The sequence below is a fragment of the Artibeus jamaicensis genome, unplaced genomic scaffold (genome assembly GCF_021234435.1).
Source record: "Artibeus jamaicensis isolate MK-2021 breed Jamaican fruit bat unplaced genomic scaffold, CSHL_Jam_final scaffold_1964, whole genome shotgun sequence".
NCBI classification, from domain to species: Eukaryota; Metazoa; Chordata; class Mammalia; order Chiroptera; family Phyllostomidae; genus Artibeus; species Artibeus jamaicensis.
The window spans coordinates 71,282,197-71,299,294 of record NW_026522030.1 but is presented as its reverse complement, the minus strand read 5'-3'; the positions used below and the strand labels follow the sequence as shown (position 1 = coordinate 71,299,294).

At 44.2% G+C, this 17,098-nt stretch overlaps 1 protein-coding gene across 1 annotated transcript in view; it reads right to left on the bottom strand.

Moving 5' to 3' along the window:
- The window catches only part of FBP1 (fructose-bisphosphatase 1), a 29,891-nt gene extending 15,027 nt beyond the window's left edge, over positions 1 to 14,864 (bottom strand). The window contains exons 1-2 of the mRNA XM_037133295.2: positions 14,555 to 14,864; positions 4,286 to 4,448 (exon numbers count right to left, since the gene is read on the bottom strand). Coding sequence (XP_036989190.1) covers positions 4,286 to 4,448; positions 14,555 to 14,724 — 333 coding nt within the window. The 5' untranslated portion in view covers positions 14,725 to 14,864. The remainder of the gene's footprint in view (positions 1 to 4,285; positions 4,449 to 14,554) is intronic.
- Positions 14,865 to 17,098: the final 2,234 nt, after the last annotated feature.

The following is a 17,098-nucleotide window of genomic DNA, read 5'->3' as shown; positions in this document are numbered from 1 at the left end:
ATTTATTTTTATTCACTAAAATAAGGAACATAATTTTTTCAGCGAAGCAAAGACATTAAGATCTAAAGAAATTTCTCATGCAGGTCTTATAAATGACACTTGTCATTGCATTGCAGTGCACATATCTCTCAACAATAGCCCAACTGGACTTCCCATAGGAAGTATCTCTCCTTTGCAGTGGGAATACTGAAGATTCATTCTTCCAGTGGTATTGTCACTAGAATGCTGGAGCTGGCTGGTATCCATGCTTGAGAGCTAATCATGCATATCTCTTCCCAGCTCTGCTTTCAGTGATGTCATGTTAATAGCTTGAAATCAACTACAGGGCCCTGACTGATGTGGCTCAGTGGATTTAAGCACTGGCCTGTGAACCAAAGGGTTGATGGTAAGTGAAAGAAACCTCTGGAGTCCCAAGTACTTCCTCTTAAAGAACCCACACACACACTTACACAGACTCACTCCCTCTGAGCTGCAGCATTGGGATGGCAGCATGAAAGGCACTAGTGGCATACAAGAAGAAACTAAAGTGTCTGGAATCAAGGTGAGAAATGGAGGACAGCTTTCTACCAGACAGAAAGGTGGGCAGAAACTATTGTCCCTTTTCTGAACCCTTGACCCACAGAGTCACAGAGCCAGCAGGTGGGTTCCATATCTGAAACTCCATCAACCTGACTAACGCTCGTTAACCCACCCTGTACATCCCCTGTGCCTTTGTCCAACCCAACTTATGGGCCTACCCAAGCTGTTAACAGTGGCTTTGCCATATAAATGGCTGGTTTGGGTCTTCATAATTTCCTAAATCCTCTCAATTGAGAAACAGCTGGCCTCAGTGAACCTCCAGCCCCTGTACCTCTTGCTAAGTGTCCCAGGACCAGCAATGGCAGCAACCAGACTAGGTTTACAGCTTGGCTTCACCTGGGAACCTCCAAACCCAGCACAAGAAGCAGCCATCTGCAGACTGCTTTATAGCTCATACAGGGTGGCTTGTATAAAAACAGGTGGGAGCTGCCCTTGGCCTATACCACCTGGGAAACCTCAGGGCCAGCACACTCAGTGGACAGGTACAGACCATGTCAAAGCACCTCCATCTTGCCCCTGCACAGCTGATCCTTCATGGAGGGCAGAGACTGATGGTCAGTGGTCACAGCCAGTCCTTGTAGCTGACTGGCCTAGGAAAATCCCTCCCATTGATCTGTCAACAGCAGCCAATGCTCAACTACAAGAGGAGGGTGTACTCAATCCATATGAAGGATGCACCTTGAGTACCCATCTTGGGAGATAGGGGAGGCTGTGCCATTGGACCCTACAGGACACCTAGTAAATTAGGTAAGGCTACCAAGACACAGAGTCAAAGCAGCTGTACCTAATACATAGAAACAAACACAAGGAGGCTGTTAAAATGAGAAGACAAGGAAACATGGCCCAAATGAAAGAACAGATCAAAACTCCAGCCAGAACTAAACAAAATGGAGATAAGCCATCTATCAGACACACAGTTCAAAACACTGGTTCTAAGGATGTTCAAGGAACTTAGTGAGGACGTCACAGCATAAAGAGATCCAGTCAGAAATGAAGGGTACACTAATCAAAATAAAGAACAATTTACAGGGAAACAACAGTACAGTAGATGTAGCCAAGAATCAAATCAATGATTTGGAACATAAAAAGCAAAAAACAAGCAATCAGAACAACAAGAAGAAAAAAGAATCCAAAACAATGAGGATAGTGTAAGGGCAGCCTCTGGGACAACTTCAAGCACTCCAACATCCACATTCTAGGGATGCCAGAATGAAGAGGGAAAGAGCAAGAAAGTAATCTATTTGAAAAAATAATGAAAGGAAACTTCTCTAATTTGGTGAAGGAAATAGACATACAAGTTCAGGAAGAACAGAAAGTCCCAAACAAGATGGGTGCAAGGAGGCCCATTCCAAGACACATCATAATTAAAATGTCAAAGGTTAAAGGTAAAGAGAGAATCTTAAAAACAGCAAGAGAAAATCAGTTAGTTACCTACAGGGGGGTTCCTATAAGACTGTCAGCTGATTTCTCCAAAGGAACTTTATAGGCTGGAAGGGATTGGCAATAAATATTCAAAATCATGAAAATGAAAAGCAGGGACCTGTAGCCAAGATTGCTCTACCCAGCAAGGATATCATTTAGAATCGAAGGGCAGATAAAGTGCTTCCCAGACCAAAAAAAAAAAAAAAAGAATTTATCATCACCAAACCATTATTATATGAAATACTAAAGGGATTTATTTATGAAAAAGAAGATCAGAACTATGAACGATATACTAGCAATAAATACATATGAATCCACAATTGAATATAAAACACAAACTAAGCAAATAAGTACAGAGATAGAATCATGGATATGGGGACAGTTTTGATGGTTGCCAGATGGGAGGGGAGTGGGGGGAAATGGGTGAAGAGTTGAGGGAATTAAGAAGGATAAGTTGACCCTGGCTGGTGTGGCTCAGTGGATTGAGTGCTGGCCTGCAAGCCAAAGGGTCGCTGGTTAGATTCCCAGCCAGGGCACATGCCTAAGTTGCAGGCTAGGTCCATGGTAGGGGGTGCATAAGAGGCAATCACACACTGATGTTTCTCTCCTTCCTTTTCTCCCTCCCTTCCCCTCTGTCTAAAAATAAATAAATAAAATCTAAAAAAAAGAAGTACAAATTGGTAGTTACAGAATAGCCACTGTGATGTAAACTACAGTATAGAAAGTGAAGTAGCCAAAGAACTTATATGCATGTCCCACAGACATGGATAATGGTATGGGGATTGCCTGAGGGAGTGGGGGAGCTGGGGGGAGCAGTGAAAAAGGAGAAGTTTGGGGTAACTGTAATAGCATAATCAGTAAAATATAATTCAAAAAATAAACTGAAGGCAAAAAGCAAAAGGGGCAGGTTAAAGGCAGGCACTATTTAATTGCCCTTGTACAAAGCAGGCTGATTGCAGTATAGATCTGGTTCCCCCAAAGGGGCTGGAAAGAGGTGAAACCAAGAGGGTATAAGATGAGCTCAGATGTGTGATAATTACTGTGTTGGTGTAATTATTATTATGCATTCTTATTAAATCCTTTTGTTACAGATTCTTATCTGTGGTTTTGCTCTATTAGTGTGCTCCCAAAATGTAAGGATACTTTCTTCTTTTCACACCTATAACTCAGTGTTTGTGAACAGAATATAGTCAATATTTGTTAAATTAAAATGATTTAAGGTGGCATTAAGTAAATAAATAAATTTCTGCATAAAATTAAGATAATTCTGATTCCCTGACCACTTGTTCTTTACAAATCACCCTGGCTGATGCACGAGAAACCGTCATCTGAAAAAAGGGAATATGTGTATTAGTAAAGGCACTTTGTAGTCAGAGAAGTTGGGCTGACAGAGAATATTGAACGACAAATTCAATCCACATGCCTAAAACTGCCGAGTGCCTTGAGAAGCCCAACAGAGAGCAACATGAATTTTGAATCTGACATGTAACAGTATTTTAGGAATGATGTAAAACAAGTTAATTGGAGGGGGCTGTCCACCTTCTTCAAAAGGTCAAGAATGGGTATTGGCAGCCTCTATCAGTTCATCTTCTGAATGCTTTTTTCTAATTCTACTCCCACATGTCCCCAGTTTGTCTCACACAGGGAGAGATAGTAAGTAAGCCCATATAACTCCACTTCTAATTTCAAACATTTTTTTACTATATGATTGTTGTTATTCTATAAAAGCTGGATGTACTCTTTCCATTCTCTTTTGCAACAATAACTTATTATTGAACCCTCACAATGGGCCAGGCATTATGCTGATGCTAGAATACAGAGAGGAATGTAAGTCATCCTTGCCCTCCAGAAACAATCGAATTAATAGGATTCCAAATGATTGCATAATGCACAAATCAGTGATACAAATTGCAATCGGTTTAGACTGGCAAGAGAGTTGGATGTGAAGGGTGGCAATTTGGTGGGTGGAGATGAAGTAAGGAGGGCCAGACATTGAAGGGCCTTGAACATGACACTGAAAAGTTAGGAATGGAGATGAGTATGAGTATATCAGAGTTTCTCCCATGTATGAGTCCACCAGAGATAATGACATGAATCATAGTGATAGGGTATACAGTTTGAGATATGATAGTCAGGATGAATCCGGGAAATGATGACTCGTGGTTCAGAAGGAATCTAGGGTGATTCCTAGGAATGCAGCTTGGTTGAACAATTGGAGTAATTTATGAAACAAGGAAGAAAAATGTTTACATTAAAACCCTGTATGGTGGAAGTTCAGACCTACCCTTTTCTCAGGTTCTATAATTATGGCTTCCTTATTTTCTTCTGACACAAGAACACAGGTTGAAAAGGATGACTGTAATACGTTAATGACCAGGTCATTAGAGAGGATATCCAGCTTCTTTACTTGATCACCCGTCACGTTGGTAGAACCAGCAATTCCATAGCTAGAGGGAAGAAATGCCACAAAAATATAAGTGGTGACCACCAGAACATGTAAATGCACCTATAAACTCATTAAAAGTAGCATGGAGTAAGATTTAGAAGAAAGAAATGGAAAGAAGACGCATAGTTTGGAAGATGGGCTCCCGGGGGGAAGGAAATATTGTCATTCACCTGCCCAGTACCTGTCATGGCACCCAACATATTTTTGTGGTTGAATCTGTGTTTCTCAACCTTCCCCCACCCTGCCACTGGGGCCTCTAAGGAAGATTTTTAGGTATTTTTTTCCTAATCACACTCCCTCATTAAATTTTAGTTTTAATACTAAAGATATGGTGTATATCTGTTTATGCACTATATGTATATGTATCTGTGTTTTATACACAAAAAGATTGATTTTTTCACCCCACATGCCAAAATCAGTTTTACCCCCAAATGCAGGCTTAATGTTTAATAAATCTGTTGAGAGACATAGCAAGCCAGGAAACCTTCTGGGTAAGAGGGATCCTGAGATGTGAGTGAAGCCAAGGGAGTCTATTTTTATAGCTGAAAACATCCTAAAAGAAAAGATACTGACTGGTCCCACCACCTCATTTCACAGAGGCAGGTGGAAGCTCACTCCCAGGCAATGATGGGCTTGTCCAAACCAGAGCAGCAGATACAGGTACAAAGCTCACTGGGACTCCCAAGCCAGGGCTCTCTTGGTAGCACCCCACTGCCACTGGCAGGGGTCCTAACAGCTGGGCAGACTAGAGGGTCTGGAGTTTCTGCTATATTTTCAAGGTACCAGCAAGTCAATAACTGTGGAATTCCCAAAATCTGAGTGGTTTGTCCAAAATGCAGCCTAGTTTGTTAGAATGAGAGAGGAGAAGAGTTGTTATAACCTGGAGTTGAATAGGAGCACTGAAAGGAGGGGAAAGGTTTTAAAGGAAGGTTGTACAGAATAAGAAAAGAGATTAGATGTGAGGTGGAAAGAGAAGAGGCATGGAAGATACCACAAAATGACAGCTGGGAGCAAGTGATGAAGGCACGCCTGCAGTCATCAGATTTCTGGGAGCACTCACCTGGGGACTGACTGGCATGGCATGCACAGCTTCAGCTCCAAAAACACATTTTCTCCAAACATAACTTACATGTCTCTGGCTGGACAAACCTTAGCCAACACCAGAAATCGTCTAAACCCAAGACATCTTGTCTGGCCTGACTCAGGGAGGTAACTCAGTGATCTCATCAGCCCATTGTCCCGTGTTTCCTAGAGACACAGGCTGTAGCTGCAAGCTAATCGGTCCCTTGGTCTTTTATTCATGAAATAAGATAATGGAAAGTGAAGAAGCATGAGGAAGGCTAGAGGGATAAGATGCTGTTTTTCCAGGTGGGTAAGGGAATGATTCTCTGTCTCTGAGCTTTTTGTTCTCATCCCACATAATCTCTTCCTCACCTCAACTTTAAGGCCAACACTGGCAGAGAAACAAGAGAGCCAAATTTGGGGTGGCACTGGAGGAGCTTTGCAGGGCCCACCAACTGAAATACATCTTCCTGACTGGTCCTGCTGGCACCCATCACCTCTCCCTCCCAGCTAGAGGTTTCCAGAATTAAAGTCACTGCTAATCCAGGACAATGGGTAGGGCTGAGGGAAAGGACATGGACATGATAGCAGAGACCTGGCTTGGACCACAGCTCTGCAAGCCCCTCACCCTCATGGAGCCTCCCTTTTTGACTTTGTTCACGAGAGCATTAAGTTCCACAGGAAGCTGTGAAAGGACTGCAGGCAATAGATAACTACAGAAGGGCTTACACCTAATGTTAGTTCCTGCCTTGATCTCTGGAGGGAGCTCATTAAGGATCTACATGTAGAGGAATGGGGGACTCAAGGAACCCCCAAGACTTCATCTGCTATATGCTGGCATGATTGTTTATCCTTTCCTTCCAAAAGGATGAGGACAGAGGGCATGTTTTTCCCTAGTGTCCCAGTTTCCAGCACATAGTAGGCCCTCAATAAATACTTGCTGACCCAAATGAATGGCATTCACTGAGGAGAGAAGAGACTGTGCCTAAAAGAATGAGAACAGGCTAGATCAACTTCTAACATTGTTACACGCCTTGGAGTGCTGGCCCTGGCATAGTCCCCAGAGGGTCAGGCCTGTAGGGACAGCTTCAGGGAGGCCCAGAGGCTGGGGCAGAGGGACAAAGAAGGCATGGAAAAGGACTGTTTCACACTTTGGCACACATTCCACTGGCTCAGGTATCTCACTCAGCAAGATGGGAGAGGGCCAGTCAACTCCTTGAGGAGCTGCATGAGTGTTCATTTATTCCACAAGTATTTATTGGGCACCCAATGTGCCCCCCCAAAACTATCCTGACTGCTTGGGTTAGAGTGCAAAACAAGACAGATGATATCACTGGCCTCGAGGAGCTTTTATTCTACTGAGTGAGACAAACAAGAAACAAGTACCTTTGAATGAATGAAATAATGTCAGATAGCAACCAGTGCTCTGATAAATAAAACAAGATGCTTAGGGATGGTCGAGGAGGGAATTAGATGGTCAAGGAATGCCTCACTACAAAGGGGCCATTCAAGCTGAATGATATCTTGAATATTTATTTATTAAAAAGAAGGTATGAAAATACCCAAAGGGAACCCAAATAAGTCCACCAGTAATGACAGAATTCTGCTCCACAGAATAGCTCCATGTCAGAAATGTATCCATAAACAACAGGGAGTTTGTTTTTCACACATGTCCAAATGGGAGAGGTTACGCTGTGCACATTTGCATAACTTTTTAAACCTCAGGGTCTTTTCCCCATGGATTCATGGAGCTCTGAAATGAGGGAAGAAGAGACCCAGAGGGGAGGGCCCTGCAAAGCCAGCTCTGGTTTGTTGGGCTGCTAAGCCAGCACCTCTCCCGACCCCCTAGCCTTACCTCCTACCCCTGTTACCCAATTCAAGGACGGACCAGTTTTTCAGTGACTGATCCACATGCAGAATCCCCATCATTTGTTCAGGGAAAGTGAATGAAAGTGGCAGAGTTCTTGAAGTCCGAGACTGATTGCATTTTCTGAGTTTGCACACTGAGCACCTGGCCTGACAAAACTGAGAAGCAAGTTCTATAGCCCCAGATCATGCTGTGCATGTGAGCTTTGAGGGGTTATAGGCAGTGTCGAGGCAGCTGACTTGTCCAGCCAAGACTACCAGCTGGACTCCTCACTGCTGCCCCAGGACTCCAAGATGGCTCCTGCCCTTGGGTCACAGAACGTGGCACCACCTGTTTGTGATGGTAGTTGGGTGAGACCACATAAAATGCTGCAGGATGAACACTGTGGGAACACTCACTACACCTGGCACTGAAATGACCCATCACAGATAAAAGGCCACTTCTCGGGCTCCGCCTCCTTTCAGAGTTAGGTGGTTACTCCTCCCTGCCTTCTCTTTAACTTCCCCCAAAATTGAGGATCCCTGCTTTGTTTTAAGCAGAATGAATCTTCTTCTATTACCCTCCAGTTGCTTGTAAAGAATAACATTAAAAAACATGGAGACTAATTATTCTGGACCACTCCAATTCAAAATTCAGGCACTTGATTACTTTTCTAGGACATCTCATGTGGAGAGTTCCCCTGGTAAAACCTGGTATTAGGAAAGCCTCCATGAAAGCACAGAAGAGTGAGTGACTCTAAGGCAAACAGGCTTCAGGAGAAATGAGCTCCCAAACCACCATCTGAGTTTATATACTTTACCATGAAGTCTTTGCATGGCATCTCAGTTCACAAAGCTATCTGTGACTAGGGTTTCACACACAGCCCTGCATTTGTGCTCAGCCATGATGAGTTAGGCTAGGCACATGCTTCATAGGGCTTCTCCCTACATGCCTCAGAAGGCAGCAAGTTGTTCCCAAGGTAACCAGTTTTCACAGGTCAGTAAAAAGTCAGAAGCAGTCAAGCTTCTGATGACTTTGACAAAGGAAAAAAGCCCTTGGAAATATCCTGTTTTTTACCTTAAGTAGGTAAAAAACACATGGAGTTCATTTTCTACACAAGTTCTCAGAACCCCCCTTAGAAACAATAAATGTCTGCATTCTGATCAGTCATCATTCCTAAAAGGATAGATGAACAAGAGCCTTCACCTTATATTTCAATGGCCGCTCAGAGGAGCAGTGTAACCACCTACAGAAACAAGAGCAGACGTGGACCTCAGTTCCTGGTGACACAGCCCTCTCTTTTGCTGGGCCCATTTGACCCAGGGCCTGGAAAATTATTCAGCTGAGTCCTAGGCAGACTCAAGGAGAGCCTGGTGGGTCAGGAGGGCTGTCCTGGTCTGGACGAAGCTTCCATGCTTATCAATGTGAACAGAGGATGGTACCAATGACCTTCAGTGTGACTTCAGCAGTGCCTTTCATACACTACCCCGCTCATGGCTCATTCTCAAATAAGTTCCTAATGTGCAGCTCCTCCAGGCCAAAATCAGCAAATAAGGCTGCGGAGATGTGCATAAATTATTACACAATCATGTCCAAAAAGTTTTCCAGGGGCCAAGTGTGCCCTATAATCAATAAAGAGAAACAAGTCAAACAGTTGAAGAAATGGGTTGACCTGAGCACACAGTAAACCTCGAGGCTTGGCTCCCTCCCCTACCCTCACAGAAAAAGCTCAGAGCAGTGGGGCACTACTGATCAAGCAGAAACAGGGACCTTAGTTGTGACTGAGCCAGTGAGTTGATCTGCTGAGGAAGTTTTTCCTAGATGTAAGTTATCACAGAAGGAAAGGCATCATCATGGGCTTTTTTCCATGAGCTGGCACTCCAGACCACTGGGGTCCAAATCCCAGCTCTGCCCACTACATGCTAAGCCACCCTAGGGAAGTCACTTCGCATCTCTGACCTTTGGTTCTTCACCTGTGAAATAGGGATTTAGTATCAATATATCTACATCATAGCATACATATAGAGAGGGGAAGTAAATGATGTGATATGGGTAAAGAGCTAGAACAGAGCTTGGAAGGTGAGCAAGAAGTGCTCTTGTCCCTGCCCATCCCTAACTCCCCTGGCAGTCACACAACCACGCAAGGCAGGTCCTGACAAGAACACAGCACCTGAGACCTGGGTCCTAATTCGGCCTTTCCTTCTTACTGATTATGTGTCCAGGTATGTCAACTTCCTGATGGATTGTTTCTGTTTTCAAGCTTTATAAGCATGAGGGCTGATCTGCGTGATGCACCTGGTTCCCAACAGCCTAATGGCAGCCACCATTGTTCTACACAGAGCACCCGCAAGTAAATGCTGATTGATGAGGGGAGCAGAAACCAAGACCTCTAAACCAGTTTTATGGGCAACTCCTGGGAAGACAGCCAGGGCAGAACTGTGTAACAAGTAACTAGCAACAAAAGAAAGTGCTCCAAGTTTATGTATGACTAAAGTCTCACTGTAAATATTATTTCGTTTGAGATGCTTATAACATTTCACTTCCATTTCATTCAATTTAGTTGACATTGCAGCCCAAGTCAGTTGGGGTTGAAGGAAAACCCTTGAAGGTTTAAGCCCATGTGGCTCTTCTTCTTTAAACCCCTAGAGACACAAAAGTTCTCTTTCTGGAATTGGAGAGCAAAAATTAATTTGAAAATATATCTCTTCTTTTACTTTTACTGTAAACTTCAATGAAAATCTGAAAAAACTGTAAGTCATTTTAATTCATATGATGGGAAACTCCTTAGAATAATAGGTTATTTTGGCCAGTTTTTATTATTCTTAGAAATTTGGATTAAATATTAACATTGTTTTTAAATTGGCATCTGCTTTCTGGAATGGACTGAGCCATTTCCCAGCCACAGAGTCTGTGATTTGCAATTTCTGAAGCACAGCCCTAGACACAAGGTCCTGAGCCAGGGCCACAATTAAAGAACAATTCTCAATAACTGCCTTGATTTGCTAACTTCAGGTCATTTCCTCCTGATGTCAACGTGACAGCAGGTGGCACTTCAGATAGTACACAAAAGGAATAAGTGGAAAAGCTTGTTTCCAGAACACTCAACCAAAGAAAAAGGGAGGCAGACTATGATTTAATCCTTATCACTTAAGTCCAAGGTGACACTGACTTGTTACTAATTGATTTCAAGGTAAATGACCAACCAACCAGTCACCCAGAAGGGAACGTCCAAGGGTCAGATCAGAAATACATTGGAGAGGCACCAACCAGAGCAGTTTTTTAGGGTCACAATACCCAGCCTTTACTTGGGTTCATGCCAGCCAAAATGGGCAACTATGATGGAGTGTGGCTGGCTGTGCTTCTGCTATGAAAAGGAAGTTACAGTTCAGTCTTTGGAAATGTGGAGAAGCTAATTCAAAAAATATACAATATAAATTGGATAGTTTCCAAAAGTGTAATGCCATAAACTCTGAAAATTTGAATATAAACTGAAGCATGTATTAACTGACCTGTAATTCCAAAATTAGAACTGAAGTTACTTATTTTTTCTTCCATCTATATAGAGAGGGCCCCAGATATGAAAGCTATTGTTCTGGATACCACATGAGCATGATGGGAGGATATTTCCTGTAACCTATCTGAAGGTGCAACATTGTTTTAATATATTATGGTCTAGCCTAAAATACATGCCTGCTGTATGTGATGTGGGCAACTACTAAGGAATGAAAAGCCAAGTAAAAAAGATACTAGTTTATGAAAAAATAATAATGTTCAGCCTAGAAAAAAATGATATTAGTACCCATTTAATGAACTCAGTTCATCCTCACAGAAGTCTCTGAGGTTGAAACATGCCTAAAGCAAAAGCCTAAGCCATTGGAGGACTACTTTTATCTAAAGGATTGGAAACAGAGAAGTGGGGGGACACTGGAATTTGAACCATGAACTCAACAGGTCCCCCTGCAACTGGTCTCATGAGAAAACAAAAGACTGGTTGCCCCTCATCTCTGCTGACAGTGAGTGGAGGCCAGAAGCAGAGAGCACAGGCTTCAAGTTCAGGTTGACTCTAAGGCAATGGCTCCTTGCAATGCCAATCTTAATTCACATCAAAAATGTAATTAATAGATGAGACTTAGAGTTGGGTCAGCCTTAACTGATTTCTAAAAAATAAAGGCACAGACGTGTGGTTTGGTGAAAAGAGCCCAACCTGGGCCAAAGGCCAGGTCGCCTTGTCTTCCTTGGCCTTGGGATCCTCATCTGTACAAAGAGGGGTGGAACCACATGACTTCCAAGGCTTTTGGCTTAAAAACTCTATAAATCTATGAATATCTTATTAAGAGCAAGAAAAGTAGGTAAAGATCAACTGTTGGTTGACAGAGAGAGTGAGAAAGAGAGAGAACAAGCACTCCAGTGGGCTCTTTGCTGAAACTTCTGAAGTCTCCCTGATGAGACATCATGGCTGAGCTCCAAAAACTGGTTCCTGTGAGGTTCCTGCAAACCAGCAATCATCCTGTCATTCTGGACACACATTCTTCTAGGCCAGGTCTTCACACTAACAAGCTATCTACAGGCACACTAGCCTTTTCATCCAGGACATCAAAGCCAGTAATGAATATAATTTGGAGCCCTGACTTGAGATCTTGTCTAACTGCTGCTTTCCTGACTACATGTCATACTGAGAAGAGACAGCAAACTCTTCTCAGTTCTGGTCCTCCCCATCAACTGCCCACGCGACCAGCATCAATTCATGTTCCATGAATACAACATTGTTCGAAATAGTCACACACCTGTGAAATGTGCTAACACAGGGGGAGAATGAAATAGCTCGTGGTATACCCACTCAATGGGACACTAGGCAACAGTTTAAAAAAAGGAGGTGGATTTATATGTCCTGCCATTGAAGGATGGTCATTATATATTGTTGGATGATGAAAGCAAACTACAGAAGAATATGCTGTGATCCCATTTTGTTTGCTACTTACATATAGACACATGTAAATATATCCAGGTATAAACTTATATGAGTATAAATAAGTATCTGAGAAAATAACCAGTAAAGTATTAGTGGAGGACACCCCAGAGAATGGATAGAGGTGGGTCTCACCTTTCCCTTAGTGGTTCTTTTGAGTGGTTTGAATTTTTGTCAATAAGTGACTCTTATTAAGTGGTTTGTAATGATAACAACAGTATTTTTTAAACCTGATAATATGTATAAAAATATATACATATTTCATACAGCCAAAATGAGTACCCTTTGTCCAGGTCCCACTATTTGAAGTTTCTTAAAACGTGTGAAATATACAACTCAAAGCAGATCTTGCATTTCCAAGTTTCTTTGGGGTGTGAAAGGTCTAGACACACTTTTAAAATGTTGTAGGAAATGACGAGTACTTTTTTTAAAGGCCCCTTGTTCTCAAAGACAGGTTAATCTATGAGATCACCTCTACTTTTTGAAAATTAAATTTGAAGTGAGATTTTAACTGAGTATGTTTCCTTTAAAATGTATTATTAAGAGGATCTTCCTAACATACCTGCTCCAGTCACTCTCCCAGCCAGGCCTATCCCTGCTTGACATCTGAAAATAAAGGTGACCATACACTCCTTTCTTAAGAGCCAGCGATCCACGTTGTGGGACCATTTAATGAACTCAGTTCATCCTCACAGAAGTCTCTGAGGTTGAAACATGCCTAAAGCAAAAGCCTAAGCCACTGGAGGACTACTTTTGTCTAAAAGATTGGAAACAGAGAAGTGGGGGAACACTGGAATTTGGACCATGAACTCATCAGGTCCCCCTGCAGACTGCTGACTGGGAGACTTCAGAAGTTTCAGCAAAGAGCCCACTGGAGTGCTTGTTCTCTCTCTTTCTCTCTCTCTCTGTCAACCAACAGTTGATCTTTACCTATTTTTCTTGCTCTTAATAAGATATTCATAGATTTATAGAGTTTTTAAGCCAAAAGCCTTGGAAGTCATGTGGTTCCACCCCTGTTTGTACAGATGAGAATCCCAAGGCCAAGGAAGACAAGGTGACCTGGCCTTTGGCCCAGGTTGGGTTCTTTTCACCAAACCACACATCTGTGCCTTTATTTTTTAGAAATCAGTTAAAGCTGACCCAACTCTAAGTCTCATCTATTAATTACATTTCTGATGTGAATTAAGATTGGCATTGCAAGGAGCCATTGCCTTAGAGTCAACCTGAACTTGAAGCCTGTGCTCTCTGCTTCTGGCCTCCACTCACTGTCAGCAGAGATGAGGGGCAACCAGTCTTTTGTTTTCTCACTACAGAGCCAAACACTTCACCAGAAAAGGAAGCCAGGTTGCAGGAGTTACACTTTCTCAGATCACCTCCGAACATCGCGCACAAATTTTATACTGTCCGAGTGTGTGAAACGTTAGGGAGGAGTGGGGGCAATCTGAAAACCCAGGTGCTCTTCAGCTAAGTGAGGACCAGATAAATATAAAATAATTGTGCACACCAGAATAAAACAGAGTATTTGTGTTACTTACAGAAGCCTCATGAGAAGGTGCCTTTGAATCCCCATGTTCTTTGATTCCTTTGTTATACACAAAGGCATCTGCAGATCAACAACATGGTAACACCAACACCACCTAAGAATTTCTTAGAAATGCAGACTCTCAGGCCCCAGTGGGGCCTGCACACAGCACTGCCGCTCCAGAGAGCTCTGGGCTGCAGGCTTCCTCTCAACCTGCCTGGGGTTTCCGTGGTGGCTCCTAAGAGCGCTTGTTTAGGCTTAAAGAGATACCGGATTAGAATCCGGCCTCGAGATCCCACTTGCATAAGGAGTGAAGGAGATCAAAGAAGAGTAAGGGAAAGGAAAGTACTGTGCCAGCAGTTTCCTGTACGAGGCTAGGATGGGTACGGCCAGCAGGCCAGGTGCCCATCAGCCACCCGTCTTCACCAAAAGGAAGCTGACGGTGGTGCCAAGCAAGGTCGGCTGCTCAGCCCCTGTGAGAGGGATGGATGTAGGATGAAGGCAGGTGTGGATGCGGTGACAGGCCCCCAGGTGGGCGCCTCCAAGATCAAGAGAGGGGGAGCGGGGCTCAAGTACAACTCTCTGGAGAGGAGAGGACAGACAGACAGACTGACAGCAGGAGGGCCTGAGGACCAGTCATCAGACTGTCGGGCACATCCCCAGCTGGACAGACAGACAGGATGCGGCCCAGCGGCCTGAGGCCTGACTCACAGGTTCGCAATGCCCGCCTTGCGCACAGCTGTGGAGATGGCTTTAACCGCGGTGCAGAGCGAGTTGAGCAGCTGGGTCATCTCGCCTGTGCCGCAGGCCTTCCTGCCCTCCTCCATGACGAAGCGGGTCAGGGTGACGATATTCGTGTCGAAGGCCGCCTGGTCGGTCATGCTGGGGCCGGGTTTCTGCGCTGTAGGAGACCGAGCCTGGTGAGGACGCGGTGGTACGGTGGAAATGCGCTGCTGAGTTGTCAGCACGGATCTGAGCGTAACTAGCCTTAGACAGCTCTCCCCGTCTTATTGAGCCCCTGGGACGCCTAAAGGTGCTGGGTCACCGTCCCGCCCCGGGAACACCTCCGCGCCCGCCCCACCCCGCCCCAACTGGTGCAGAGCCCGCTCCATTCCCCCGGCCCCACAGAGATCCTGGTCTCATTTCCCTTCCCCCACTTGCTCTGCTATCCCCACCCACCTCTGCCTCCGCAACCACCTCCACTTCCTCCTCTTGCTCCACCAGACTCCCGCTTAAGGACGGCCAATGGCATTGTGGAGCGTTCCTCTGAGCCACCTGCATTATCACTTTCAGTCCCTGCAAGGACCTGCTATAAAACGGAAGTTCAGAGGGTTATGTAAAGTGTTCGGTGTAGCAGAGCTGGTCACTCCAGCGGCTCAGACTGCTAAGGTTCCCTCCCCTACGTTGTCCCTGCTCCCCACCCTCTGCCCACCCATGCTTGTACTGCCAACAGATCTTCTGGCAAACCTCAGGAGAAGAGGATTCAAGCTGTCCTTCACATGGATGAAGGCCCATATTTGGGTCCTTAGTTCAGTCCTCTTCTTCTAAAGATTCCTATAATTCGAGAGCTTTGGGGGACGTTAGTTTCCACTACCTATGTTTTGCAGAGAAAACAGGGGTAGATGCTGGAAAGTGTCTCCAAGATACACTGAAGCCAGAGGCTTGGCAGCCCAGGTCCTGACCCACGCTTTGTAGCCACAGTGATGCTGTCCTAAGGCAGTTCATACACTGATCCATGAAACAACATTTTTGAGCACCTACTGCATGCCAGGCACTGGCACTAGGGATAGAGCCTGAACAAAACTGGTAACTGCCCACTATGACCTTACATTTTAATAGACAGACAAGAAAAATTAAACAAATCATAGATTAATATGTTAGATACAACACAAGTGCTATAAAGAAAAATGAAATAGGGAATGTTAGGAAAGTATTAAATAGAAGAATCAGGGAACACTTCACTGAGAAAGTGACATTTGAACGACGAGCTGAAGAATGTGATGCAGGAGCCAGTGGAGATGGGAAGTGTTTCCCGCAGAGAGAAAAGCTGTGATGTGCAGTGAAAATGTGTGTGGCATGTCTGAGGAATGGCCTGGAGACCAGTGGAGATGGAGCAGAGTTGGCCAGGAGGTGAAATAGAAGAGATAGGGTGCCTGGGGGGAAAGGAGGCAGTAGGGGTGAGCCCTGGAGGGCCCAGCGATGCTTGACTTGTACTGGGAGGAAACCACTGCACAGTCTGCAATGGAAGAGAGGTATGATCTGCCCCTTGTCTTCACACTCTGGCTTCTGTCTTAAAGTAGACCAAAGAGAGAAGGCAGATGCTCTTGAGGTTGCTGAGCGAAGGTAATCCGGGGAGATAGAAGGGAAAATGGTAAGCATTTGCTGGATTCTGGCTTAAAGATAGAGCAGAGAGATCTGTTGACAGATGAGATATGAGAAATGAAAGTTCAGGATGATACTAATGGTTGGAGACTGAGCACCTGGAAAGGTGGAGTGGCCCTCAACTAGGAAGACTTAGAGGGGAGTATGTTAGGGACAGAGTTGAAGATTAGTAATTAATTATAGGATACATTAAATTTGTAATGCCTATGATGTATCCAAGGGAATAGCAAGTAGACAGTCAGACTTGTGAGCCCAAAATCATAGAAGTCCAAACTGGAAATATAAATTGGAAAACCAATATAAATTGGAAAACCTCACTGATGAACAGTGGTTGGAGCCATGAGACTGGATGGAACAAATTGCCAAGGAAGGGAGGAGTCAGCTGAAAGCCAAGAGGTATAGAATTCAGGAGCCAAGTAAAAATGTGAATTAAGGGGCAGGGCTAATCTTTGTGCCAAATGCTACAGACAAGACCAGCAAGACAGACCTGAAAACTGACCCCTGGCGTCAATGACAGAGACCTGGCTGATGTACTGATGTTGGATTAGGTTGTCAGATGGAAAACCTGGATGAGGGCAAATAGTGGTACCAACAGGAAAAAAGGTTACTATTGCTTTGTAACCCAAGAGGGCACTGATACCACCACAGGGAAAGCAGGTACTTCAAGGGCCCACTTAACTCTTTGTTCCTTGGGCAGCTTTTCAAGAGAAACACTGCAGAGTGTTGGGGCAGGGAGGAGACTTGGAAGAGAAATATTTCCCTAAATATAAAATTTGAAAGGTGATGACTAGTAGTTTTGGTCTAGTGACTAGTTATAGCAGCTCTGTTCAAGAGTTTAGGCCTTTATATGTCAGATGTTTAGTCCCTCAGGAT